At 40.1% G+C, this 26,782-nt stretch overlaps 2 protein-coding genes across 7 annotated transcripts in view; one reads left to right on the top strand and one right to left on the bottom strand.

The window, feature by feature from the left end:
- Positions 1 to 26,782, top strand: part of cep85l (centrosomal protein 85, like) — a 274,781-nt gene that overhangs the window by 100,592 nt on the left and 147,407 nt on the right. The gene's annotated exons all lie outside the window — the stretch shown is intronic.
- pln1 (phospholamban 1) overlaps positions 703 to 26,782 on the bottom strand; it is a 44,988-nt gene continuing 18,908 nt past the window's right edge. The window contains exons 2-3 of one of the 4 annotated variants that reach the window (XR_010962917.1): positions 3,517 to 3,719; positions 703 to 3,395 (exon numbers count right to left, since the gene is read on the bottom strand). Coding sequence is in view for 1 of the 4 variants with exons in the window: in XM_067984683.1 (XP_067840784.1) it covers positions 20,100 to 20,258 (159 nt within the window). In the remaining 3 variants the exon portion in view is untranslated. Of the gene's footprint in view, positions 3,720 to 17,226; positions 17,326 to 18,966; positions 20,341 to 26,782 lie in introns of those variants that run through there. The other 3 variants (XR_010962918.1, XR_010962916.1, XM_067984683.1) reach the window with 3 other exon arrangements.

Raw genomic sequence — 26,782 nt, forward strand, 5'->3', positions numbered from 1 at the left:
TGTTTCAATAGAAATATTCACATAAATAAACAGAGAGGGGAAAAGGTGTTAAAGTGAACCATTACAGGACAGACTGAGGCATTCAGCTCAATGTACCAGTGCTGGTGCTAACTCTCCAACTGGAGCTATCTGGTGCGATTTTAGACTTTTGCCTGAGATGGGCGGGAAGTCGACAGAGCGGCCGCACTACCCGCCTGGCATCAGGTGGCTGGATCATTTTCGGGTTTGGGGCTTATCTAAATACATTTGACGAGTTGTGGGAGCCAAGCAGGAACCTGGCTGCAACTCACTAGTTTTGGGAGGGTTCCCTCATTGAGCCGGCCTTCAGGTCGAGCGGGGGGGTGGGGGGCACAGGGAAGGGGCCTTGCATGGGCTAGCAGCAGGCTGGAGGTTATTTGTGGGCTCAGAAGGAGCTCTCCTGCTCCTCTTCGCTCCACAAAAGTCAAAAGTAAAAATGTATTTGGAATATTGTGAGTATTAGTAATAAACATGTCAAAATGTGTATGAAACTCCTCTGTCAGTATATAAATGAACATTTAATGGTTTGATATGTATGTTAATATTATGGGCAAAAGATGTGTAAATTAGTTCATTACTGATGTCAGGTTGCACAATTTCAACCCAATAAACTCCAAATTTTTCCTTTTTTAACATTTCCCTTGTTTGTTTTACAAACGTAGAAATAAGACACATTAACAAAGACACATGGAAGCCATTTTATTATGATTTTATTCGATGCTAATACACAAAGTGCAGCCACGCTTTCATAATGTGCAATAACTCATAGAATAAATGTAAATCTTTGCTATTATCTTTTGACCAGGACATGGTTGCATTATGTTGAATATAGTCACATGGGTGATATGTTCAATTAACATCAATCTTTACCAATCTTGACGTATTTTAAACTCATAAATATGCCCGCAGCATGAACTGCCTAAGGTGAAACAATTTATTAATCAGAGATACAGGAGTTAAAGGAATGCAATTTTGCGTATTGGCTGTACCCAAACTCTAGTTGCCCAGGGAAAGTTCATGTGGTGACAGATGCTCCATCTGCAGTAGTTTGAACTTTCTGAGTATAGTTCTAATTTCTTTTAAAGTGTGAGGTGATGTGATGATGTCACTGTGACACACACGACTATCATTGACAAACCTTGGAAAGCATTGTTCAGACATGAGTGCCCATTAAAAGTTTGATGCAATAGAATGATTCTTCCGAGTCCTTGTGTGTGGAGAAATAACTTGCATGCCGTGAGCGTGCATCTTTTCTGCGTTGGAAAATGATGGGCCCACTGCCTGCGATTTTCCGATACTCACTCGTAGCATGTGAGGACTCGGAAATTTACACTGGTGTAACTTTAATTCCTTAACCTATAGCCTCATCCTTGAAGGTTAGACACCCACTAGCATTCCCAGCCGCCATTTGCACTGCCGCCACTTATGGAAGCCCTCACTGTGGCAGTTATGCTGTAAAGTAAATGAGGCATCAAAAGAAAGTGAGGCAGTGCCTAAAGACTAACTCCTCTGGCAAGTGGCAAATATAAATGCTGTTTGCCTATACAGGCCAGCATTTATAGAGCCAGCATGGCCGTTCCTTCATCATCGCTGGGTCAAAATCCTGGAACTCCCTTCCTAACAGCACTGTGGGAGAACCTTCACCACACAGACTGCAGCGGTTCAAGAAGGTGGCTCACCACCACCTTCTCATGGGCAATAAATGCCGGCCTCGCCAGCGACACCCACATCCCATGAACGAATAAAAGAAAGGCATGGACTCAATGGACCAGATGGCCTTCTTCCATGCTGTAACCTTTCTATGATTCTATGATTCTAAGATTGTGCTCTTCCCATCACTAGCAGTATGGGGCTTTCTCACCTATCAGGGAAGGTCTGGTAGCCAGAAATGAAATTGCATAATGCAACTTACAAATAAGTTCACAAGTACAATTATGCAAATGCTGCTTGTTTGTTTCTCTAGTGCTATGGAATTTACCCCACAATGTAAATGGAGAGATTTCAAGGTACTGGAACCCCCTGGATCTTATGCATTCTCTTCTTGTAGTAATTCTGTCATATAGAGCACATAAGGTAATACTCCATCATTTCTATAGGGGGCTCCTGAAGGCAACATTAGCTACAAATCACCTAAATACATAAAAGAAGCTTCATAGCATTACACTGATAGTTGGATTTCTATAAGGAGTTCATGGGTTAAATTCTTAAGTTTATTTATGAAGGTATCACGCCTAAACAGTTTCCTCATAGGAGTGTAATTTGCATTGCATGTTAAGAAGATTTTTCAGGATGTGTTAAATTGAAGTGCATCAAATTTAGTGAAGCTGACACAAAGCTTGAGTTTTTCTGAATGTGATATGCTTGTGCCCTTTCAACCTATTTAAATGAGCTGAGCTGAGGCACTTGGTGTAGACTCAAATTTGCACTTTGGTTTGGGTACGAACTGTCTTATATTTACACTGGTGGGGGAGCTCTGGCTCTAGAGTACCAATACAGTTACACACACAGTTTGGATGTCAAAGGAATGACATAATTGTACATTCAGCTTATTATGTGGAAACACAGGGTATTGTTAAATGCATTTTGAGTTTATCTTCTGGTGACCATTTACTCCAGGCTGAATCCAGAGCATAAGGCACAGTCTACTCTGCAAATGTTATTCAGAAGTGGGTGCAGTATGAAACCTACTCTGGAATAAATCTACCTATTGTACTCAAACAGTGATCAAACACTACCTTTGTCTCAAGGAGCTTCAGAAATGGGGAAAAAAGGTAGAGGAGTGGACATCAATGTGGGGAGAAATTAGGAGGGGTGACCATTACATTTAGTCTAGAACATCATTAGTGCATTATTGATTTTCTCCACCGTGACTGCTTGAGTTTAATATTGGATTCCTGAGCACTGAGCATAGAAATTTCGCTAGTCCAATATCGAACAGTGTTTGGAACTTTTAGATGTATAATGATGCCATTCCTCACCAATGCCATTTTTAAACATTTCAATGATACATTTGGACAGACACGCACATCTGAATGATGCATTTATGATCTATACAGTGAAGTCCTACTGATTATTGATCAGCTAATATCCATACATTCTGATTGCATGCATTTTCAGGGAAAGAAAATAATTTCATATGATTTTGGAATTTATTACAAATGTACCTTGGAAATAATAATGTGTTAAAAACAGCTTTTGTAATCCTTATTGGAGGCTTGTCCAGAAAGCGGTTAGTACATTTTAAAAACAGCAGTCATTGCAAATTGTAGAAATTGGGTGTTTTTTCTCAGATGTAGAGCCTCAGATTAGTGGTTGCATTTTGATCGGATTCTTCTTCCCAGATCTGAAAGGAACAGTAGCTACACATATTCTTCTTACTGTAATGCATAGCAGGAAAATACAGAATTCAGAAGAACAAAAATCACATGAGTTTAACGATAATAAACATTAATAATAACACAATGACAATAAGAAGGAAATTCAGTAGCAGGCTGAAACCTCGGTTGTTTGCCAGATAATCCATTCCGTCTATTGCCTTGTGCCAGTAAAACCGCAACCTTGATGGTGTGCTGGGAATTAAATTGTATTTCTGTTGTAGAAACTATTGGTGCCTCCGTATTTTAGTTGCCTGAAACATCTGTGTTCGTCATTTCAACTTTCCGTCATCTTTTGTTTTTCTGTTTACTCTCTTCATTCCTTCCCTGTTGTACAGTAAAAAATTTTGTGAGGATTTCTACACAGGCACAAAGGACATGCTTCTAAAATTCTACTGTCCACCACCCAATACTAGAGAAGGACATTAGAATTATTAACAACTAATAACTAAACTTCAAAATGTTACTTGCATTGTTTATACTTGTTATATTGTATTAAATATTTATTAATGCCATTCTTTTTACTGAGTCATCTGCACTTGAGAATAAGAAGCCCTATTTAAATTCTGGCTCAGCTCTACCAACTAATCTTTTACATGGAATTTTTTTTCTTGTTCTCTTTCTCTCCCCCCTCCCCCATCTCTCACTAAACAACATAATTGAGTACATTGATCTACATTTAACCATCTGTGGGTTAAGCCTCCTCTTTAATTGCTTTAAATTTGGTGGAAACAGCTTACTGAGGGTAAAAGGTTAATGCTTTCCAGACACTGTTACACATGCTACCATATAAAGTAATTTGAAAAAGCTCGTGCTTGAAGTGGAGGTACGTTTCGCTCATTATAGGGAGCCATCCAAAAACTAGTTTTATATTTTATTTTTAAATGTGAATGGGTGAAGACTCTGACCATTTAAGGTAAAGTGAAAAGCCTTCTTCTGTAGCTGCGTAAATAGGAAACGTGCCATAATATGTAAAACATTCATTGTATGTCTGCTTTCCAATAATAATATACCATAATATTAGTTGGATTTTGTATGCAAATATGGTGTTGTGTATGATTTTGTTTCTGTTCTCCCCCGGGAATCTGAATGAAATGTTTTGCTTGTGATTCCGAATTCTTCAGAATTCCATACATGTGTCTGCAGTGATTCTTATTCGCAGTTCTAGGATAATGATGCAGTAGAAATAACATTCAATTTGTACTGAAATATGTTGGGTGCACTGTCACGCAAGCTTTCTCTCATGTTTGCATAGAGAATATTAGATGCAGATTAACTCAGATAGTTTAAAAAAAAATCAAAGCTGCATTTTACTTTTTATATCAAACCTTCTCATTACAAAACACTCCAATTGGTGAATGTTTGGTTTGTGCAATTGGAAAGGAATTTTGAACGAAGAGAGAAATGTGCAGCTTTAAGAACAGCTCGGGCTATGTATCATACACTAGAAATTGGAGTGAATAGTATTTACTATTCCATTAATGCCACATTTAAATTGTGTGGTCATCAGGCAGGTTGAATACAGTTTGTTGTTCATGCACCAAAATCATATTGAGTACAAGTAAATTAGTACAATCTTTACATTGTATTTTCTGATAAAGAAATTGCAGTGGATACATTGTTTTTTTTAATCTTCAAATTTTCCTTCTTCCTCATAACAGTCTTTCCAGGGGTACGGTTTTATAGGTATCAATAACCATCCAGTACTTTTCCCAGGTGGCTGTTCCTCATTTATAAATCTGAAAAAGTAATGTCCATCAATGATAGGGCTATCACAGAGGGTCAGTTGCTCTTCTCACCCAATTGCCACGCTTTTCCTAGAAGGAGAACAAGGGAACACCTGAAGTAAGACTAATGGCCTGAGTCTAATTTCTCACCTTTTTGAACATGGGTAGCACATTGGCCTTTTTCCAATCGATTGGTACCTTATCACTGTCCAGTGACTTCCTTAGAATGATTATTAATGCCCCACAAATCTCTTCCCTAGTCTCCTTTAGCACTCTCGGCTACAAATACTGTCCATCCCAATGGATTTATTTTTTTTGACCCATTTAAACCTGTAAAGGCTTCCATCTCAATTATAGTGAAGTCATTAATTTTGCCTGGATTAACTCTGTTTGGGGAGGGCATGTTGCTTGTATCTTCTCTTGTGAACACATGGAGGAAGAAATTCAGAATATTTACAATCCTGTGCTCATTCTCTGTTTCAAGTCTGTGTACTTCTCAAATGGTTCTCACCTCTTCTCTGACTTCCCTCTTACTGTTAAAATGCTGAAATAATTTCTTATGATTCTGTTTTACATCTGCAGCTAAGCTGTTTTTAAGTATCTCTTTGCCCCTATGCTCACTCTTTTGACATGTTCATATATTCATCCCTGTGAACCCTTTCTCTTTGCAGAATTTGTAGAGGTCATTTTTTTCTCTTTATTTCACTTCACATTTGTTTATCAATCCGTTTAGGATTACAACCATTTAGTCTGAGCTTGCTGGTTTTGGATATCCATTTATCCTGCATGCTCAACATTCTAGGCCCAAAATTGCTGGGTTTCTGCTTTGCTGCCGGAAGTGCGGTGGGCAGGTCCAGATTCCACTCCAAATTCTCCCCGCAGACAAAAAATCCAATTTCCACCCTCCCCAATTAAGGAATTTCAGGCATTTGCCAATAAAGTTGTTCTCTATTGAAATGTTGTTAAATAATCTCCCCAATCAATTTGCTTAACTTGTTCCTTTGAAATTAACCATTTTAAACCGTTTCCTGGGGCTCGAATTTAGCAGGCCTGCGGGTTCCCAGCGGGTGGTCCTCCGGGAGCGTGGTCAACACGCTCGGCGAAATTAGTGGGTTGCCCACGCGATCGTAGCAGGCAACCCACTAATAGGAATCAATTACCTGCTCCTCCGGGGTCCACGCGCGCTGGCCTGCGCGTCGGTCGGGCTGCGCATGCGCAGTACGATCTGTCAGCTGGAGGCTCTCTAGTTAAAGGGGCAGTCCTCCACTGACAGATGCTGCAACCAATGGGACAAATTGCAGCATGGAGCAGCCCAGGGGGAAGGCTGCTCCCAGTTTAATGATGCCTCACCCCAGCTATCATCAGATGGGGTGAGGAGGAGGGGGAGGACAAAGATCTTCCCCCCCGGCGGGCGGGAGGAAGCGGTCTGCCTCTGCCACCAAGAAGGCCTGGCTCGAGGTGGCAGAGGGGGTCACCTGCGCCACCAACATATCGCCCACCTGCATACAGTGCAGGAGGCGCTGCAATGACCGCAGTAGGTCAGCCGCAGTGAGAACACGAAGTCTTTCCCCTACACTCCGTCTGCCACAACACTGCCCCCACCCCACATCTCCTTCGGCACCGCCAACACTATTCTGTCACATCACCCTTCATGCCCACTCACACCCCATCCTCATCTTACCTCCACCTACTCACCTTGCCAGTACTCACCCTGCCACTAACACGCAACCCAATCCTCATACAATCTCATTGCTCCATCCCATACTCACCCTCTCGTGCATCTCCCTCACGGCCAGCCTCACTCAACCTGCCACCACCTGTGCTGCAGCCACAGGGCATGCATCACATATGTGCAGTAGGCAGCGTAAGGCAAACGTCTCGTCAGCATGAAGGGGGTGCACAAGGGTGTCTGAGGGTTTGTCATGGGTGTTACCCATATTGAATTTCAGAACAACAAACAGCACACATTATATTGACACCACCACTGCCATGTCTCCGCGAATCCTGTCCGTTGTGTCCAATAATGCCCGCTCCTGGGTATCACTATGAGGACCCACCACTGATGCCACCCATCGTGTTACTGCAGAGTAGGTGCAGGTGTATTTGCAGGGCTCGTCCGCGCAGACGACTGAGAGACATCGGCGGTGTAGCCGGCTGCACCCTGGAAGGATGCGGAGAAGGTGTGGAGGGCAGTGGTGACTTTGCCAGCGACAGGTAAGCAGTTGGTGCTGGGGCCAGCCAGGAGCAGCTCGGCATGAAAGAGGCTGCAGATCTCCACGACTACATGTCGAGCGAATCTGCGCCTCCCTGTGCACTGCTGCTCGGAGAGGTCCGGGGAGCTGCGCCTCGGTCTGTGGACCCTGTGGCGAGGGTAGTGCCCTCTGCGACGTGTCTCTCTCTGCGGTAGCCCTCCCTCCTGCTGTGCAGGTGGGCGTGCAACAACACCGTGTTGGGGGGATCCACGTCTCTGCGGCGGACGGCGTGGACTACGAGGCTGCTGGGGCTGGTCATGCTCTTCGTCCTCCGAGGGTCTCCACACACCACCCAACTGGCAGGTGTTGGTCTGAGGGGTTGTGCAGGGTAGGTGTGTGGTTCCTCGGACTGGGGCTGCGGTTTCGTGTCGGTCTGTCCTCTGGCTTGGCGGGGGGTGGTGGAGGGCAGGGGTTGCCCTATGTGATGCGGTGGCCTCCTGAATGGGTGAGGGCTCTCCCCCGTGGAACGCACCTTGGCACCTGCCACAGGCTGCTGGCTGCAACACGCCTGGTTGGAGGGAGACTGTTTCCCCCAGTGTGGGAAACTCACTGCCTTGAACCGAAAATCCCACACTTCCTCTTTTGACAGCTGCTTCAGCTCATTAACTGACCACAACGAGCAAGGTAAGTACACTCAAGTGGAACCCCGCTGGCTTTAATTGCCTGCGGGATTCTCACCAGCGGGGCTTGCGCGCGCAGCCCCGCGCGTCAGCACGGTACCCGGAAGTGTCCGGGATTTCGTCGCGATCCGGTCACGTGACCGGATATCGGGATTTTCGGGGCCCCCCCGCTGGAAACCCGCCGGAAACACGATCCTAAAATCGAGCCCCTGGTCTTTACATAGAGTTACATCGAGTCTACAGCACAGAAACAGGCCATTCGGCCCAACTGGTCTTTGCCAGTGTTTATATTCCACATGAGCCTCCTCCCACCCCTCTTCATCTAACCCTATCAGCATACCCTTCTATTCCTTTCTCCCTCATGTGCTCATCTAGCTTCCCCTTAAATGTATTTGTTATTTGCCTTAACTGTTTCTTATGGTAACGCATTCCACATTCTTAGCACTCTTTGGGTAAAGAGGTTTCTCCTGAATTCCCTATTGGATTTATTAGTAACTATTTTACATTTATGACCTCTAGTTTTGGATTCCCCCACAAGTGGAAACATTTTCTTTATGACTACCCTATCAAACCCCTTCATAACTTTAAAGACCTCTACTAGGTCACCCCTCAGCCTTGTCTTTTCTAGAAAAAAGAGCCCCAGCCTGTTCAGCCTTTCCTGATATTTATACCTTCTCAGTTCTGGTATCATCCTTGTGAATCGCCTTTGCACCTTCACCAATGCCTCTATATCCTTTCTATAATATAGAGACCAGAACTGTGCACAGTACTCCAAGTGTGGTCTAACCAAGCTTCTGTATAAGTTTAACATAACTTTTCTGCTTTTCAATTCTATTCCTCTAGAAATGAACCCCACCACTTGGTTTGCCTTTGTTATGGCTTTATTAACCTGCGTCGCTACTATTAGTGATTTGTGTATCTGTACCCCCAGATCCCTTTGCTCTTCTATCCCATTTAGACTCTTTTTATCCAAGCAGTATGTGGCCTCCTTATTATTCCTACCAAAATACACCACCTCACACTTATTTATATTGAAATTCATTTGCCAATTACATGCCCATTCTCCAAGTTTATTAATGTCTTCTTGTATTTTGACGCATTCTTCCTTTTTATTAACTACAACCCCCAATTTGGTGTCGTCCGCAAATTTTGAAATTGTGCTTCCAATTCTCGAATCCAAATCGTTAAAGTAAATTGTGAACAACAGTGGTCCCAGCACCGATCCCTGTGGAACACCACTTCCCACCTTTTGCCAGTCTGAGTAGCTACCCTTAATCCCTACTCTCTGTTTCTGTTTTATATCCAGCTTGCTATCCATTCTGCTACCTGTCCCCTGACTCCACATGCTCTGACCTTAGTCACGAGTCTACAATGCGGTACCTTAGCGAAGGCCTTTTGAAAATCCAAATAAATTACATCTACTGCATTATCCTTATTTACTCTTTCTGTTACTTCTTCAAAAATTCAATAAGGTTGGTCAAGCATGACTTTCCCTTCTGAAATCCATGCTGACTTCTTTATTATATTTTCATTTTCTAGATGTTTTTCTATTACATCTTTGAGTAAAGATTCCATTAACTTTCCTACCACCGACATTAATCTAATTGGTCTATGGCTCCCTGCACTTGTTCTACCTCCCTTTTTAAATATAGGAACCACAATATCTGTCCGCTAGTCCTCTGGCACTATTCCCTTGTCAAATGAATTTTTATATATATGTAATATTGTCTCTGCTAACTCTTCCTTAACTTCTTTTAATATGTGTGGATACAATCCATCCAGACCAGGAATTTTTATCCTCTCGAACTTTGATTAATTTACCAATTATCTCCTCCCCCCCCCCCCCGTTTTCTATCTTAAAATGTCTTCATATCTTCTTTGATTTCTTCTTCTAATGTCCTGCACACCTTGTTAGTCTCCTTGGTAAATACTGAGGCAGAGTAACTATTCAATATTTCTGCCATTTTGCTGTCATTGCCTGTGAGTTTATCTTGTGCTTCCCTTCGTTTCCCTGCCCCTATTCTGATTTTTCTTTGATTATTTATGTGTCTGTAGAATACTTTACTTTTATATTTTTAATATAATCCTTGATAATTTAATTTCGTAGTTCCTCCTAGCTTTCCTAATTGGTTTTTTTTACTTCTTTCCTAACCTTTTCATATTCCTTTTTGTCTTCCTCTCCTTTATTGTACTTAGTGTATGCCTTTTTCTTTAGCTTCAATTTTACCCTTATCTCTTTATTCATCCATAGTTTTTCATTATTAGCTAGTTTGTTCTTGTTTTTTTAGAGCAATATATTTCTCTTGAATTCTATTGATCACCATTTAAATATTTTCCACTGCTGTTCTATCTCTTTGTCTGTCAACATTTTTTTCCAGTTTACCTTGCCTAGTTCAGTTCTCATCCCCTCAAAATCAACTTTTTTCCAATCTATTACTTTGGTTTTTGTCTTACTTACGTCTTCCTCAATCATTATTTTAAACCTTATTATGTTATGATTGCTGTTGCCTAGATATTCCCCTATGTTTACTTCTCTTATTTGCTCATATCCTATTACTAGATCCAGCAGTGATTTATCTCTTCACACATTATGGGTAAGATAGGAGTCCTGCACACACTATAAAAACTCCACTCCCTTTTTTCCTTTCTCTACCTCTTCTTGTCATTTTATTTGGGAATAGTTGAAATCTCCCATAATTATTATTCGATGTTTTTTACTCATTTCATAGATTTGTCTACATAGTTCATCCTCCACTTCCATTCCACTAGGTGTTCTGTAGAATATACCTATTAACATGATCGATCCCTTCTAATCCATTGTCTCAATCCATGTGGAGTCTGTTTCTATCTTAATGTTACTTATGTCCCTTTTTTCTACTGCCTCTAATTAGTACAGCTACCTCAACACCCCCCCTTCATCCTTTCCTATCCTTTCTAAATATGTTATATCCTACAATATTTAACTGCCAGTCCTGTTCCTTATGTAGCCTTGTTTCAGTTATCCCTACTACATCTGGTTCCTCGCTATGAATTATTGCCTCTAGTTCCCCTGTTTTGTTTTGGATGCTTTGCACGTTCCAGTACAGGCAATTCAATTTGTTTTTAATAATTGTCCCCTTCACTTTACTTTTAACGGCCATTTTGAACTTATGTTCTATAACTGTATTTGTTCCCTGACCATTTATGTTACTGTTATTCCTTAACTTGGTCTGATCTTTACTCTCATCCAATTTCTTTTATCTTCAGACTTATGTTATTTTCACCAGATCCTTCCCCCCCATCTTACTAGTTTATAGTCCTATCCACAGCCCTATTTATCCTTCTGCAAGGATACTGGCCCCATTCGGTTCAGGTGAAGTCCATCCTGTCCCAGTACTGGTGCCAGTGTCTCATGATATGGAACCCCTCCTTCCCACACCAGTCTTTCAGCTATGCATTCACCTTTCTGATCTGCCAATTAGCACGTGGCTCAGGTAGTAATCCCGAGATTACAACCCGTGAGGTCCTGTTTTTTAATTTAGTTTCTAACTTCTGATATTCTCTTAGCAGGACCTCCTCTCCTTTCTTCCTTATGTCATTGGTAGTTTGGATTCCCAGATCATATTGAATTTAATGGTTCTATGGTCACTGTCCCTAGAAATGCTATGACTTCTATTTTTGGTAAATTGCCCAGATTATTTATAAATACCAGGTTGAGATGAGCACTATCTCTCCTGGATTCCCTGATACTCAGAGTCATGTAGCAGTCATGCATTACATTTACTAGCTCTGATTCTAAACTACTTGGGTTTTCTCAATTTATACTTGGTTTATTGCAGTTGCACATTAAAATAACTTTCCTATTCTCACATACACTTCCTATCTCTTCATAGAGCAAACTAGCTTCCTTCTTGTGCTGACCTGGTGGCCTATAGATTTCCCCTATTGTTATATACCTGCCCATTTTAAAATGAATTGGAAGAACATTTTGAAATCTCTCCTTCCAATTCATATTCTAGTTATGTTTCGGTAACAGATTTTTGAAGGGATTTTTTTTGTAGCCTCAGAAAAATCAATTGAAATTGCTCTATGATATCATTTTGTCATTGTAATATCATTCTTTGTTACAATCGTGTTTATCAAGGACTAATGAGCAGAGGCTATCATAGCCCAATGACAGATGGGATTTTTCAATCATGTTGTCTCCATGAACCAACTGCAGTACTCCAACCGAGGTGCAATGGTCACCACGTAAATCGTCATATGGCGACCAGGGACCAATCAACTATTACTGCATAAATTAAGGACCACTGTATGCCTACGTCCAACAAGACTAACTTTACTGGCATTGGCCCAGACCCCTTTCAATCAAACATGGAATGATGAGGTCAGTCATGAGCATTCCAACTGCAATGACAATGCTAACAGGTGATAGAAACAGAGTAGTCATATGGTTATTATTGGCCATTAAGATTGCTTATAAATGTCACTACGTTTGAAAGATCACATCATTACTATTGAAGCAACAGACTTTAAAAAAAAATTATCTTGTTGATTTATATTGTTTTAAATACTTCAGATTATTTTTTCCACAGATGGTGTATATATGTTCAGAATATATTTCTTATTTTAATATTTTTGGAAACCCTTTGATTTCATTTATTTTTATTTTTGGATAGGGTTTGTACCACTCTGTATCTTTCCTTTTCTTTTCAAGTTATTTTCATCCCTTTCTTTTTTGGATTTGTCCAGTCCATGCACAGGAACGAGGGCAAATGCAAAGCTGTAACCAGCACTGAAGCAATTCAGGGCATTGCAGCAGTAACTTCTTTCTGTCCTGATTTTTTAAAATGGAGTCACACTGGTTAGTTATGACTGTGTGATGAAAGTAGCCATTTCCTGCAGTGGGGAATGGCAGAGAAAATGATTTATCTGCCGAATGTGCTTCTCTGTGGTGGCAAAACTTTGGATGGTTACGTTTGTCTTAGTAAAAATTTGACCCTGGTACAGCCTTGGCCAGGTGACCTGCTCACAGGCGTTCATTAGTGGCATCCTTGAGCTGGTCACTCGGAGGTGCACAAGAATGGCCTGGTGATGATTTGTTTGTAGATATTTCCTCCTCCCTTTGGGAAGCTCTATGATACAGAATGTCGGAGCCAATGTTACCTTTTACCTTTAGATGCTTTTTTGTAAAATTAGCATATCCTATCCCATTTCTTCCCATGGTGATGGTTCTAAAAATTTAATAACACTGAATACAAGAGTAAATTTCCTGACATAGTCCTAACAGGGAAGGGGGAGGGAGTGGGACTGCAAACACTATGCAGGTAGTGTACTTCATTAACAAAAAATACTGGCAATCAGTCCAACTGCCCAAAATTCCTTCATGTATCATTCGAAATGTTAGTTAGGATTCGTGTTGCAGTACGTTGGTGCACCAGGTTGAAATCCGCACCAGAAAGTGTAACTACAATCACTGTGAATTGACCAGAGACACCACTGTGAGTATTACAGAATTCAATGAGGGGGCAAAGGATAGAAACTAGGGTTGCCAACCCTCCAAGATTGTCACGGAGTCTCCAGGAATTAAGGATTAATCTCCAGGACACTGCTACAGGCAATCCAGGAGAAAAATCATTGGGACATTAAAAAATATTGTGTGAGATTTTTTTCATTTTCTTTGAACATTTATTAGTTATAAAAATATTGGAAACGGGATAAAAAGACTTTTGCTGACAGTGAAGCATCATCCAATCAGTTAATTAAGAGCCTGTTTGCTTTCCAATTGGTGTGGGAAAGTGGTGCACTGCGAGGATGGACATGTTGGGCAACCAATGGCGTGACCGCGGGCACGAGGCAGTTGGAGGCAGGAGGTTGTGTGATGAAACCTCGAGGAGTACATCCTACCAGAGTCGGCAATCCTAATAGAAACACATGGAATGTGTCTTGATAATACATGGTTAAAACTTCAAATTCTCAATCAGTCAGGTTGCAGTGCAATAGTGTCACTGTGGTCCTCAAGAGTTAGAGACAAAATATCACAGTAAAGCTGACCCAACGTTATGGTAATTATTAATCTTATCCTGCAGAATAAATGCAATTTTTTTTTAATGTACCCTTACATTAAATGGCAGAAATGAGAGGGGTTATTTCACAGAATTATTAAACTAGATTGATATTATAAAGGGCTGAGCTGTCAAGAAATGTTTGTTTTAAATAGCAATAAAACACTTCTGTGTAAAATCATGAGGTAGTAATACTCATTCTTGCTCCCATAAAAGGACCAACTCAAAGAACAACAAGAATGGTACTAAAGCCCCAAGGTCAATTCTTTGCCTGTGCTCAATTTGCCACATACGTATATTAGCATCGGGTAAGGACAGACTTGGATTCGACTATGATGTTTCCTTTTGACAGCCTGCTGGTATCCTCACCTCAGCATGAGTCCCTGCTTTCAGAAGTGGGGTAAAGGGAAAAGACAGGGGAAAAGCTGTAATGTATGTCACTGTCTCAATAAGGTTATTTTTGCTTTGCAACTACAAAATTCTTCCCTTATAGTTGAGCATTTGCATCTTTTATTCGTCTCTATTGCAATGTAGAGGGAAAATAAGATTGCATATCTCTGCATAGCTGGTGCCAAATACATATCATTGTGCAGGAAAGAATAAACTCATGTGCTGCATTCAAATATACTGCACTTAGAACATAGAAATATCGAGTTACATCTGTTTGTGTGATCCTACTATTATATATTATTTTTCAAAGTATAAGAGAAGGTTCATCCTACTGGGATAAGTAACTAACAGTGATTCATGGCAGAATTTTTCCTCCAAAGTTATTAAACATGTAGTTGCTATTTATCTATTGTTGTACTAAAAAGTCTGCATGATTATTGCAGCAGTTTTCCATGTGACTGAACTGCATCTCATTTCGAGTTCTATATATAAAACCCGACTGAAATATACCCCTTGACCAAAAATATATTACAGCTTTTTTTCTTTCAGATTTCTTCCTTATTTGTGCAAGAAATCTATTGACCACAACCAGCCTCTTCCCTTCCCCTCCCATCCACCAACCCTCACCAGTTTCAAATAAACAGTGGTGTTTTTTCAGGTTGCAGAGTTGTGACAAAAACCAATTCATTAATAATTGTTTAATAAGAGGCAAGTTTTGCGCCTTTTGTATAAACAGGTTTTTTGTTCCGGGTGGATGAGCCAAATGATCTTCCCCATCCATATCTGCACTTGGATCTTGTGTCAATTTTGCTGTGTAGGGGCTTTCATTTGCAATTCTGAGAAGAGGTTAAGCTTAGACTATACTCACTGTATATTTTCTTCTCCTAAAGGAAATACAAACGTCAGCAGGAGAAGTTTAAAAAAAGAACAACATGCCCTCCCCTCCCCCCATCCAACAAAGATGGCAGTGATGCAATGTTTTCCTAAGGGGGCGATTTTAAACCCCAAGAACGGGTGGTTTGGGGGAGGGGGCGGTGGTGGGAGTTGAAAATAGTTGTTTTTTGGATCACAACCGCAAAGTTTTTGGACTTTGCATTCCCAATGCAAAGCCTGTATTTTTTTCGCGTCAATGTTAAACCCGGAAATAAAGCCGGCTTGCAGCCGTGACCCAAAAATCAACTATTTTCAACTCCCACCCGCCCCCAACCCACCCGTTCTTGGGGTTTAAAATCACCCCCTAAGTCTCTGCTAATGGCAGTCTGTGATTAGTCTCTAGAAGGTGGCTCAAGTTAGCTCACTTGATGAAATCCCTGCTTACGGTGGAGCTAAGATTTAAATCATGTCCTTTCGCTCCATAATGTGCATGTTGGTAGAACAATTTAGTGGGCAATCTAAGGCAGAGATTTTAAAATGTATTCAATGCAATTGATGTGTTGTTAAATAAAATGTTAAGTTTTTACGAACCAAGAAAAAATCTTGTACTACTCGAAATGGCGGCGGCAGTGCGGTAGTTGTCCAATTAATTACTTATAATCAAGCTGTGGCATTTCAAAAAAAAATGACAAGGTTAAATCACAAAAGAATTTGAGGAATTTTAAAGTTCTAAAATGAGCTTTTATGTCAGAGGAATAGGGTGGTGCAGTAATTTAGAACATTGGGTCTCATTTTCCAAAGTATTTACAAACTCACCAGGCAACTCATAACTTTAATATGAACGAACCATGTAAAGTTATTTTAACTGGCATTTTTTCAAACTGCTGGGTTACACTGCAGTAAGGGGCTTGTGAATTTTTCAAGGGAGTGTGGAGGCCAAATTAAACATACTTTAAATAATTTCTGTGATTTCACAATCTCAGGGTACAAGACAGTTTCCTTCTAGCAACTGAATGTTATTGGAAGGAAAATTTCAAGGCAGTAACATCACAAGATGTTAAGTTTTCTGTTGAAAAATGTGCTCATTTACATTTGTGCTCCCTGCAGCTTGAGTGGCTTTTCCCCACTCTTGGGGGGTAATTTACACCCCCAAGAACGGGTGGGTTGGAGGCAGGTGGGCAGTAAAGAAAAGTTAATTTTTGGAGGGGGACCACATCCCGGCTCCAACACACCCACTTCTGGGTTTAACCCATGTGCGTAAGGATGCGCCCGTGCCACAGAAACCCGGCAGTCCCGTCCCCATATAAAGCCAGCGGGCTGATACTTAAAGGGGCAATGTACTTCATTACGATAGTTGAGGCACTTAATGATTTGTGTTTTAGAAATGTCAAATAAATTTAACCTTACCTGTTCGGGTTTCCCATTGCTTCTGGTTCACGTCAGGCGAAAGCGGGCGGGAAGGGCTGGATCCATGAGGTGAGTGCCTTTATTGCACTGCTTGTGGGCCCGGAGGAGCAGGAGTGTGTCATCCAGGCCCAACAAGCTCACCTGCCGTGATCGGACCCTCATGATCGGTCGATCCCGCCTCCCCCCATGGTGGACACCACCCCCCCCACAATGCTGGACCCCCCCCCTCCCGATGCTGGATCCCTCCTGATGGTGGACTCCCCCCCCGATGGTGGAACTCCCGCCCCGATGCTGGACCACTCCCCCACTGGTAGACCCCCCCAATCTTCTTCAAGGCCCACCCGATGTCATTCATGTCCCCCAACCTCCCCCCACCCCTCCGATTTCTTCCACGGCCCATGATCTCTCTCTTTACCTTCCTCCCCCCTCTCTGATTCGTGGCTCCTTTCCCTCCCAATAGGCAGCTTGCCTGTCAATCTGGCTGCCTGGTGCCTGGGAAACCTGGAAGCTCAAATACTTACCTGCAATTGAGTTATGATCACAGATTGTGACGTACTCATTTGGCTTCCGGGTTCCCCACGTGAATATCTGCAAACGCGCTGGGTTCCCGGCTGCAAACTAAAATCATGGCCTTATTTTCAATATTGCCCAATTGTGACCTTCAGCTCAGTAGGATGTGATTCCATCTCAGTAACCATTTGTAAGCCAACTACAATTAATTTCAGTGAGGTAGCGATCACACTTCAGCAGTGTTATTTGTAATTAATAATGCTAGATAAATGTACAAGCATTCAATTTCGTACAAGTTCTTTGAAAATAATTTTTAAAATCTCCAGACAATGTACAGCACAGTTTAAAGCCCAATCCAATTGCTCTTTTACCTTAGAGACTGGAGTTTCACTTCATCCCAGATTCATAGGAAGATGAGTCCTCTTACTAATGTGAGATAAGAAGCCCGGTGAAAGCATTTGAAGAGTCTCAAAAAGTAGAAGAATTTGGGCAGCGTCAGTAAGTTTGGATAGTATGAGTTAGTGGAAGAGTTTCAGAAATGTAATATAAGGGTTGGGCAGTGTCATTGAACGAATTTAGAAATTGTCACAGTTATGGAAGAGTTTGGATTGTGTGAGTGAGTTAAAGAGCTTGGTCAGTCTGATAAGTGTGAAACTTTGGACACTGTCAGTTATGGAAAGAGTTCGGACAGTGTTAGAAAGTGGAAGAGCTTGAGCAGTGTATGTAAGTGAAAGAGTTTGGCTTGTGCCAATAAGTGGAAGATTTCTGACATGTCATATAATGAAAGAGTTTGGAGAAGGTTAGTTAGTGGAAGAATTTATATAGTGTCAATCAATGGTAGAGTTTGGACAGTGTCAGTAATTGTAAGAGTTTGGACAATGTTAATTAAGCGAAAGAGGTTGAAAAGTATGAGTAAGTGGATGAGTTTAGGATAGTGTAAGTAAGTGGATGAGTTTAAGAATGTGTCAGTAAATGGAAGAGTTGGGCTGTGGAAGAGTTTAAACAATGTCAGTCAGTGGAAGAGTATAGGCACTATTAGTAAGGGGAACAAATTGTGATGTGTTGATAAGTTGATGAAGTTGGGACAATGTCAGTCATTAGAAGAGCTTTTGTCAGTGTCAGTAAATGGAAGTGTTTGGACAGTGTAAATAAGTGAAAAAGTTTGAACAGTGTCAGTCATTGGAAACATTTGAAGTGTCAGTGGAAAAGTTTGGATGGTGTAAATAAATTGAAGACTTTGGGACCATGTCAGTTGGAAGAGTTTGGATAATGTCAGTAATTGAAAGTGGTTGGACACAATAATTCAAAATTTGAGACAGTGTCAGTTAATGGAAGATTTTGGACAGTCAATAAATAAAAGAGGTTAGATATTGTAAGTAAATGGAATAGTTTAGACACTATCACTCAGTGGAAGGATTTGGACAGAATATATAAATGTAAGAGATTGGACAGTGTGAGTAAATGGAAGAGTTTGGACATTCTCAGTTAGTTGAGGAGGTTGAATAGTGCATTAAAGGGCAGATCGGCTTCACTACACCAATGTTTTCTTCACCATGGTTCCATGAATCTAATACTTTGAGCATTGAACAGAAGACATTTAGTTAAAGAATGGCTGTGACTATCTGCTTTCATGAGATCAAAGTGCTGTAAGTTCCATTCTTCATCATTCTTATCCTGTGCTTGTGTATGTATCTCCAACAAATTTTGCTGAATTATTGAGAGCATCAAAAAATAAGAGAAGTAAGAGGTTGTTTGGAGTTTTATTGCATATTTTTGCATAACACCATTTCAAGTACATGCAACAGAAATAATACTGTGCTTTTGACATTTATACTCTTGTGATAAGTTTAGGACAGATGCCAGGAAGTATTTCTTTATAGAGACAGTAATCAACAGCTGGAACGTGTCACCGGGAAGGATAGTTGAGACCAGGACACTGGACTCATTTTAAGAAATAGCTTATTGCTGTAATGGGTTGGTATTCTAGAAGGATGAGATTAAACGGGCCTATCCTGTGGCAACTCTAAATATTCATAAACTCACGCAGTAGCAAACAATTGTTCAACATGGTAGAAATATGTACACTACAGCAGGACATCAAATAAATTGAGTAGGGAAGTATGAAGAATTAACTTGCTGATACAATGACAGCAAACAATCGTATGACATGAGTAAACCTAATGTTACTAAAGGTAATATTGCTTCTCTCTTATGAATGAATACGTTTCCTATTTTCAAATCTCTAGTTTGCTCAATATGTGAGCTGTTGATAATGAAAAATCTGTTATAAAATAAAACAGAAATGATCATTTTACAGCCATATTGTAATTCTTTAAGTAATGCACATAACCTCCAGTGATTGTCTAAATCTTCCTAACCTATTCACAATGTGTTCTTTAGTTTTATTTGAAAAGATTTTCTGTCCATGCGTCTTACACCTGAAAGATGATGGTGGCAATCTACACATATCACCTGCAGCACACCATTTGCAGCAGATGAGGATATTTTACTCTGTCAAAAAAGGAAGATACTATTTTAGATGTCAGGTAATACAAATAATAGCTTGTAGCTCTTTTTTATAAAGTGCATATATGCTACAGGCCAAGACTGCCTAAAAGAACAAAACTGTAACATGCATTCATTCCTTGCATACATTTTATATGCTCTAAGCTGGTGTGTTTAAATTCTGGGAATATTTAAAGTTCAAAATTATCAAACTTTTAAACAAAGACCAGAACATTAGTTTAATCTCATTTTTGATAACTTATTTTCTCATGATTGAGTATTCTAAAAACAGCACATACACAATATCACGTCACGGTTCCATTGAGACATAGTAGTCCATTAAACAAGTGTCCATTGCCCCAGTGATAGTACTTGGAAATTACATCAGCAGCTTTATGATGTAGATAAGGAGGAGACATATAAGAATCAGAGTAAAATTGACAAACAGTTCCTGAAGATTTCGGCGTATTTGCGGGTTCACTTCAATTGCAGAGGCTCTCCTTATGGCAGAGCGGGTTATCTGCTGAACCTTATCCATGGTGACACAGGCAGAGGTTATGAGAGGTGTGAAGACAAGCGTGAAAGTCGTAGAAGGGGCAGAAGATGCTTTTGTTCTCTGACTAGGAGAATGTGTAAAAGTGAACAAACAAGGAAAAAAATAAGTGCAGTGCTCAAATATTACAAAGGTTATCATTAGTACTCATGGGGTGAACACGGTAATGGACAGAGAGTTAACTGTGATCATTTAAACAAACAGATTCAGGAATATTTACATTTCAGCGACTAAATATGTTAATGGTTAGCTTGGATAGCTTGCACCATTTTGTGAACAATTAACCTCTTCAGGAGATGCACAAGAGCAGTGATATTAGTGGCAAAATTTCTGGTATTACACATATCTAGTCTTCCCAGACTAGGAAAACAATAGCAAGCGACTTGTAACTGACCACTTGATGTTCAAGAAAGTTTCCCCAGTATTCCACCCCCTGCCCCCTCCCTCCTTCCTGGAGCAGCAATGATGCTTTATTGAAGTTAGTTCTCATATTTGGGAATACCACCATATTACAACACATTAGTACATTAAGTCAGTGTGTCACAGGACTGTCCTATTGTTGATAATAAGCTCACAAGAGGAGTCTACCTCTTCAGGAGCCAGTAGATTTACAATGTGATATAGTCAATTGTGTCATACACATATAAAGGTTATTCACTTCATGACATTCTATGTCCAACATTATTTAATAAATATCAAATGTAGTCATGACAGCTCCTGGGGTAAAGGTCAGGCTGTATTCAATTGAAGTTGGATCAGACTGCACATGAAGATTTACCAATAGGGTTATTTACAGATAGGCATGGAGAAAGAAACGTGTTTCCATGCAAGATTGAAGGAATGAAGGACATACATGTGTGCACTCTCAAAATAGGCTACACAACTGAAGGACAATCTCAGTTCACTATTTCAGTGAATGCAAACTCTACTGGTAAAGTTTTCTATCCTTAAATCTGATATTTAGTAGCTTGTTTCTTCCACCGCCTCATTCACTTGACTTTCTTTTTCCTAAATTCCTTTATTATCTTCCTTAGTAATATGGCAAGATGGGTCAACTCAAAAATATTTTAATGGACACTTTTAACTCTATTCGTTGATTGGTCTACTAGTGTGTGTTTAGCAATGTGGAAATGGAGCCACATATTTTAGTTTTAAGCTTGCATGGCCTGCAAAATGAATGCCAGTCTTATATTTAGGAGCTAAAGATAATTAGAAATGAGTAACTAGTTCTTTTTGTGCCACTTGCTTTAAAGTTCCTTATCATGCAGTGGTGATCAAAGTCAGCACCATATGCTTCATGAACTTGTTCTTAACCCCTGACCTCTGTCTGTGTGATTGGCAGGAAGTCTAACTAAAGGTCTGAGGTCACCAGCATGAATACATTGCTGAAATTGACTCTTGCTACAAAAACTCAAATAACTTAAAAAGGCATGGCGACAGAAGCACTGGGGCAATTTTAAACCTACCACTCGGCAGAAACTGGACGGATGGGCAGTTAAAATCGATCAGGTTATTTACTTGTCCTGGAGATGCCGGGAACTGAATGTTCCTGACTTTAATGTGCTCAACTAAGCAGGCGGCAATGACGCCCACCTTCCTCCGGGCCCCACAAGGAAAGCTAAGGCCTTCCCTGACACGGACTCGCCCTCCTCATCCCAATTGCGAGACCCTTGCGTGACAGCCCTGGCAGCCAATCCCATCACCTACCTGGTCTCGGTTATGGCCATTGGGCTGTGCAATTTTCTGCTGTTTCCCACCAACTTCCCAGCTGGAACAGGTGGGAAGTTGGCCGGCGGGATTTAAATACCCCGGGCCTCATTTCTGCAGCAGTAGGTAAGTTTTTAACTCACCTACTGCTCACCTGCCGAAAACTGGCCCAGATTTAAAATCGGGCCTACCATTTTCAAAGGGATATCTTTTTCTGCTACCTTTATGTGCAGCTATAGAGTATGGCAACTTTAAACTAAATACAGAATCTTTACATAGTTCCAATTCTCATTGTCAATATTATGTTACATTCTTATTGTGGCTTCCTTAAGCCATCCACATTAAACTCACATGGTCTAAATTGAAAATAAGTAGCAGTTCATTAGAAAACTGCCCTTTCACCTTTAAAGCTTATGTTTAAATCTACATATGACTGATGGGATAAAAGTCTTCTCCCTTTGATGGTTGTATGTATCCTAAATTGAGTGAGTTTGGGCAGTCTTGACCCAGCTCCTAGCAAGTCATAGCACAAAATGTCCCAAATGACAATATGTAACTGGAGCTTACATATTTTGAGGGCAATGATTTGCCTTGCATCTAACCTCAGCTAAATGAGAACAACATTTGCATAAATTTAGAAAAAATCTAAGCAACCCTTCGGTCAGTTGATTAGTTGGTCCTGTTTCAAACTGTTTGTTAACCTGCACTTAATCACTGATAAATGTTTAAATGTACAAATTCAGTCCAGCTCTAAGGGACATTTTCCTCACAGTTTCTGAGCTTTGTCATGGCAGTATCAAAAAACCTCTGAAAAGTAAGGGATGAAGATAATAAAAGCTACAATAGGAAGAGGGTTGTGAACTACCTTGGCTTAGAAGTATTTTCCTTTGCCAAAGTTGCAAGACTGTTATAGAAATAAAAAACCTCAATTAAATCAAATCTAACATGGAACAGCTTACAAATTGTGCATAGCATAAGCAAAAACAAATGTGATTCAGATATAGAGCTTAATCAAGTTATTAGCAGTCTCATATATGTTTATTCAGAAATACTATATTTGCCATTGGTATAAACATTCTATTATATGTGTTCTGGTTAAAAGTGACTTTTTTTTCCTCTTCTATTCTGTTGCATACAATGCAACAAGATTCCACTAAATTACATAAATGATTAGTTATATATATATACACATCACCAGAAAGAAGACTGCTCTTTAGCATAAATAATGATTGCATATTATAGTACAAGTCAGTGAGACAACAGATGTATTTTTGTCAACTGCAGTCCCACTATTGCAAAGAATTAAGTCAGAAGACTAAAAGGGATTAGGAATGCTAAGAATAGGCATCCTAGTAAGCTGTCATTCACTCAGCAGGCCATTCTTTTTGCTTTGTGTTGAAGGGTTTGTTTTTGTTCTTTTGAGAAAACCCTTGCCTGCGATCTATTTTTAATTATTATCAGAATTTATTATGACTCTGCACAAAGCCTACCACCTTTGTCACTCTACATCAAGGTCAGTAAAAGTCACATCACTTGAATTTATATTTGCCTGAATATTAAATGTAACTTGGCCTTGAAAACAACTTCCTATGGTTTTCCAAATAAGCTATATGATTAGGCTGCAGTTGGGAAAACCACATCTAAAAGATATATCACAGTGACATTGAATTCACTTTGTGGTGTCTTATCTGTCAGACATATATATGTGAGTTGATTAGCTGTGGACAGAAGATATCTGGCACTTTTCTGTTATGTGATAGAAGTTATTATTAGATATGACATTAAGGTGGACATGCCAGATTTTATTTTTAAAATAAGCCAATAAATGTTCTTGACCCTAGATGAATATATTTATTTACCTGATGCATCTCAAATTAAATCAACCTTTTTTTTAAAAAATAGCAATTTGGACCATTGAAATCAGAGGAGGTATTGAATGGCCTTCGTGAGCTGCAGAAAGTTGAGAATACCATGTATCAGTGGTCCAGTGGCAAGATGTAGCTATGCTCAATTAAAGCTAGAAATAAAGCTTTACTTGATACAATACAATCTACTGCTACCTGTTTCTTCTAAACCAAGTCACATCACTGATAGACTGAACTATAATCCATTGGCAGTGCTAGAATCTATATTGTTTGCTTTGAATTTACCACATTAATGTAGGAGGTACATAAACATGGAAACCAACAAGTTTCTAGTAAACCTTTACTACTTATACAGACTTTCCAATTGAGCTATCGTGGTTCCCGCAACATGATGTGAGCTCAGTGCAGTCCCACATCCACGCTGGCACAAAGTCAATAAAAACTCTGAAACATATCTGATTTCAATTACATTTAATATCATTATATTTTATAAGGGTGAAAATGGAAAACTGCTGCATAATTTGTTAACATAAAATGGAATGTCTGACTACATGATTGTTGTGGGGAAGTTTATGACTGTTGTTTTAGAAACATAAAATCATTTTAAAAGTGTGTAAATTAGGAATGATATAAGGCCAATCATTGAATCTAGCCTACTTTATTGTGTTCCATTTATAGTCCTCTATCCTGTGTTCAGCTGTTCTGAGTAGGACAACCTGTTAACGAATAAGGACAGAATGGTTTCTCCCCTGAGTGTCATTCAACAATGGGATACCACTGACTCTGCTGTGCTTGATTAAAAAAAAAGTTATCTATCATATCGCTTATATAACAAGAAATAAAACAATTTGTTTTGATTAACTTATATAAATAGTAACCTTTTCTGCTGCCAGTCAGGCACTCTGTTTAAAAAAAGTATTAATAATGCAAAGCAAATCCTAACCATATTTGCTGGAATTGAAGCAACTAAAAGCATTTTCAGTATAAAGCAGTGTGGGACTTTAAGAAACAGACTGGGTGTGTTGAAGGTCATATTGTCTACATTTTATATTTCATAATTTTAAACATAGCTAGATAAGCCAGACATGTGCCTCTTAAAAGTTAGTTTTGAGATTATAATCGTTTGAAAGAAGAGCCTTATATAGCAGAATCGTTTGTGGACTATTATTAAAGACCTCAGATAAGGTATGTTCTCTGCAAGCTGACCCAGTCTTTTTCAAGCATGTATATACAACAGTACAACAACCAATAGTGTAACAAATCTTCATGTAGAAAAATAAACAGCACTAGATGACTAGGTCTTTGAGTGCACACTGTATTTTGACACTGGCAGGGAGGAGATCTGTACTTTTTCTATGCCAGACTATGCCATTGAACTATTTTAGTAATACACCCTAGGTTACGTGACTGATCTGCATTCCGCTTGCCAAAGTAATTACTCTAATGGTCAATTCAGAAAGGGTATTTTTCAAACCAGCTTTTTTATGTGGCTAAGTAACGAAAAAGACCTTTTACACAGTCCAGGGGAGAGATATGATTTACCCTCTAACTGCATATCTGCATAATGAAAGCTTAGTGTGAAGCAATATCAATGGGTAAGAAAATTGGAGATATGATCCTGGTGTTGGCTTATTCGTTTTAAAGAGATATCTGGATTCAACTTTACTGAAATTAGATGAGGGAATACCATGACCATTTGGAAGACCAAATGGCATCATACCAAGGAAGAAGAAGCTGCCAGATTCTCAGTAAAGGAAGATATCGTTGAGATACTGGATGGGCTAAAAATTAATTAAGATGTACTTGAAAGGCTAGCTGTACTTAAAGTAGATAAGTCACCCGGTCCGGATGGGATGCATCCTAGGTTTCTGAGGGAATTAAGGGTGGAAATTGCGGAGGTACTGGCCATAATCTTACAAACATCCATAGATTCGGGGGTGGTGCCAGAGGACTGGAGAATTGCAAATATTACACCCTTGTTCAAAAAAAGGTGTAAGGATAAATCCAGCAACTATAGGCCAGTCAGTTTAACCTCAGTGGTGGGGAAACTTTTAGAAATGATAATCCGGGACAGAATTAACAGTCACTTGGACGAGTGTGGATTAATTAGGGAAAGCCAGCATAGATTTGTTAAAGGCAAATCATGTTTACTAACCTGATTGAGTTTTTTGATGAGGTAACAGAGAGAGTAAATGAGGGCAATGCAGTTGATGTGGTATATATGGACTTTCAAAAAGCGTTTGATAAAGTGCCGCATGGGAGGCTTATCATCAAGATTGTGGCCCATGGAATAAAGGGGTCAGTAGCAACATGGATACAGAATTGGCTAAGGGACAGGAAACAGAGAGTAGTGGTGAATGGTTGTTTTTCAGACTGGAGGGAGGTGTACAGTGGTGTTCCCCAGGGATCAGTGCTGGAACCACTGCTTTTCTTGATATATATTAATGACTTGGACTTGCGTGTACAGGGCATATTTTCAAAATTTGAAGATTGCACAAAACTTCGAAAGGTAGTAAACAGTGAGGAGGATAGTGATGGACTTCAAGAGGATATAGTCAGGCTGGTGGCATGGGTGGACACGTGGCAGATGAAAATTAAGGCAGAAAAATGTGAAGTGATATATTTCGGTAGGAAGAACGAGAAGAGGCAATATAAACTAGAGGGCACAACTCTAAAAGGGGTACAGGAACAGAGAGATCTGGGGGTATATGTACACAAATCGTTGAAGGTGGCAGGGCAAGTTGAGAAAGCGGTTAAAAAAGCATACAGGATCCTGAGCTTTATAAATAGAGGCTTAGAGTACAAAAGTATGGACGTCATGATGAACCTTTATAAAACACTGGTTCGGCCACAACTGGACTATTGTGTCCAGTTCTGGGCACCACACTTTAGGAAAGATGTGAAGGCCTTAGAGAGGGTGCAGAAGAGATTTACTAG

The sequence above is a fragment of the Heptranchias perlo genome, chromosome 5 (assembly GCF_035084215.1).
Source record: "Heptranchias perlo isolate sHepPer1 chromosome 5, sHepPer1.hap1, whole genome shotgun sequence".
In the NCBI taxonomy this organism is placed as follows: Eukaryota; Metazoa; Chordata; class Chondrichthyes; order Hexanchiformes; family Hexanchidae; genus Heptranchias; species Heptranchias perlo.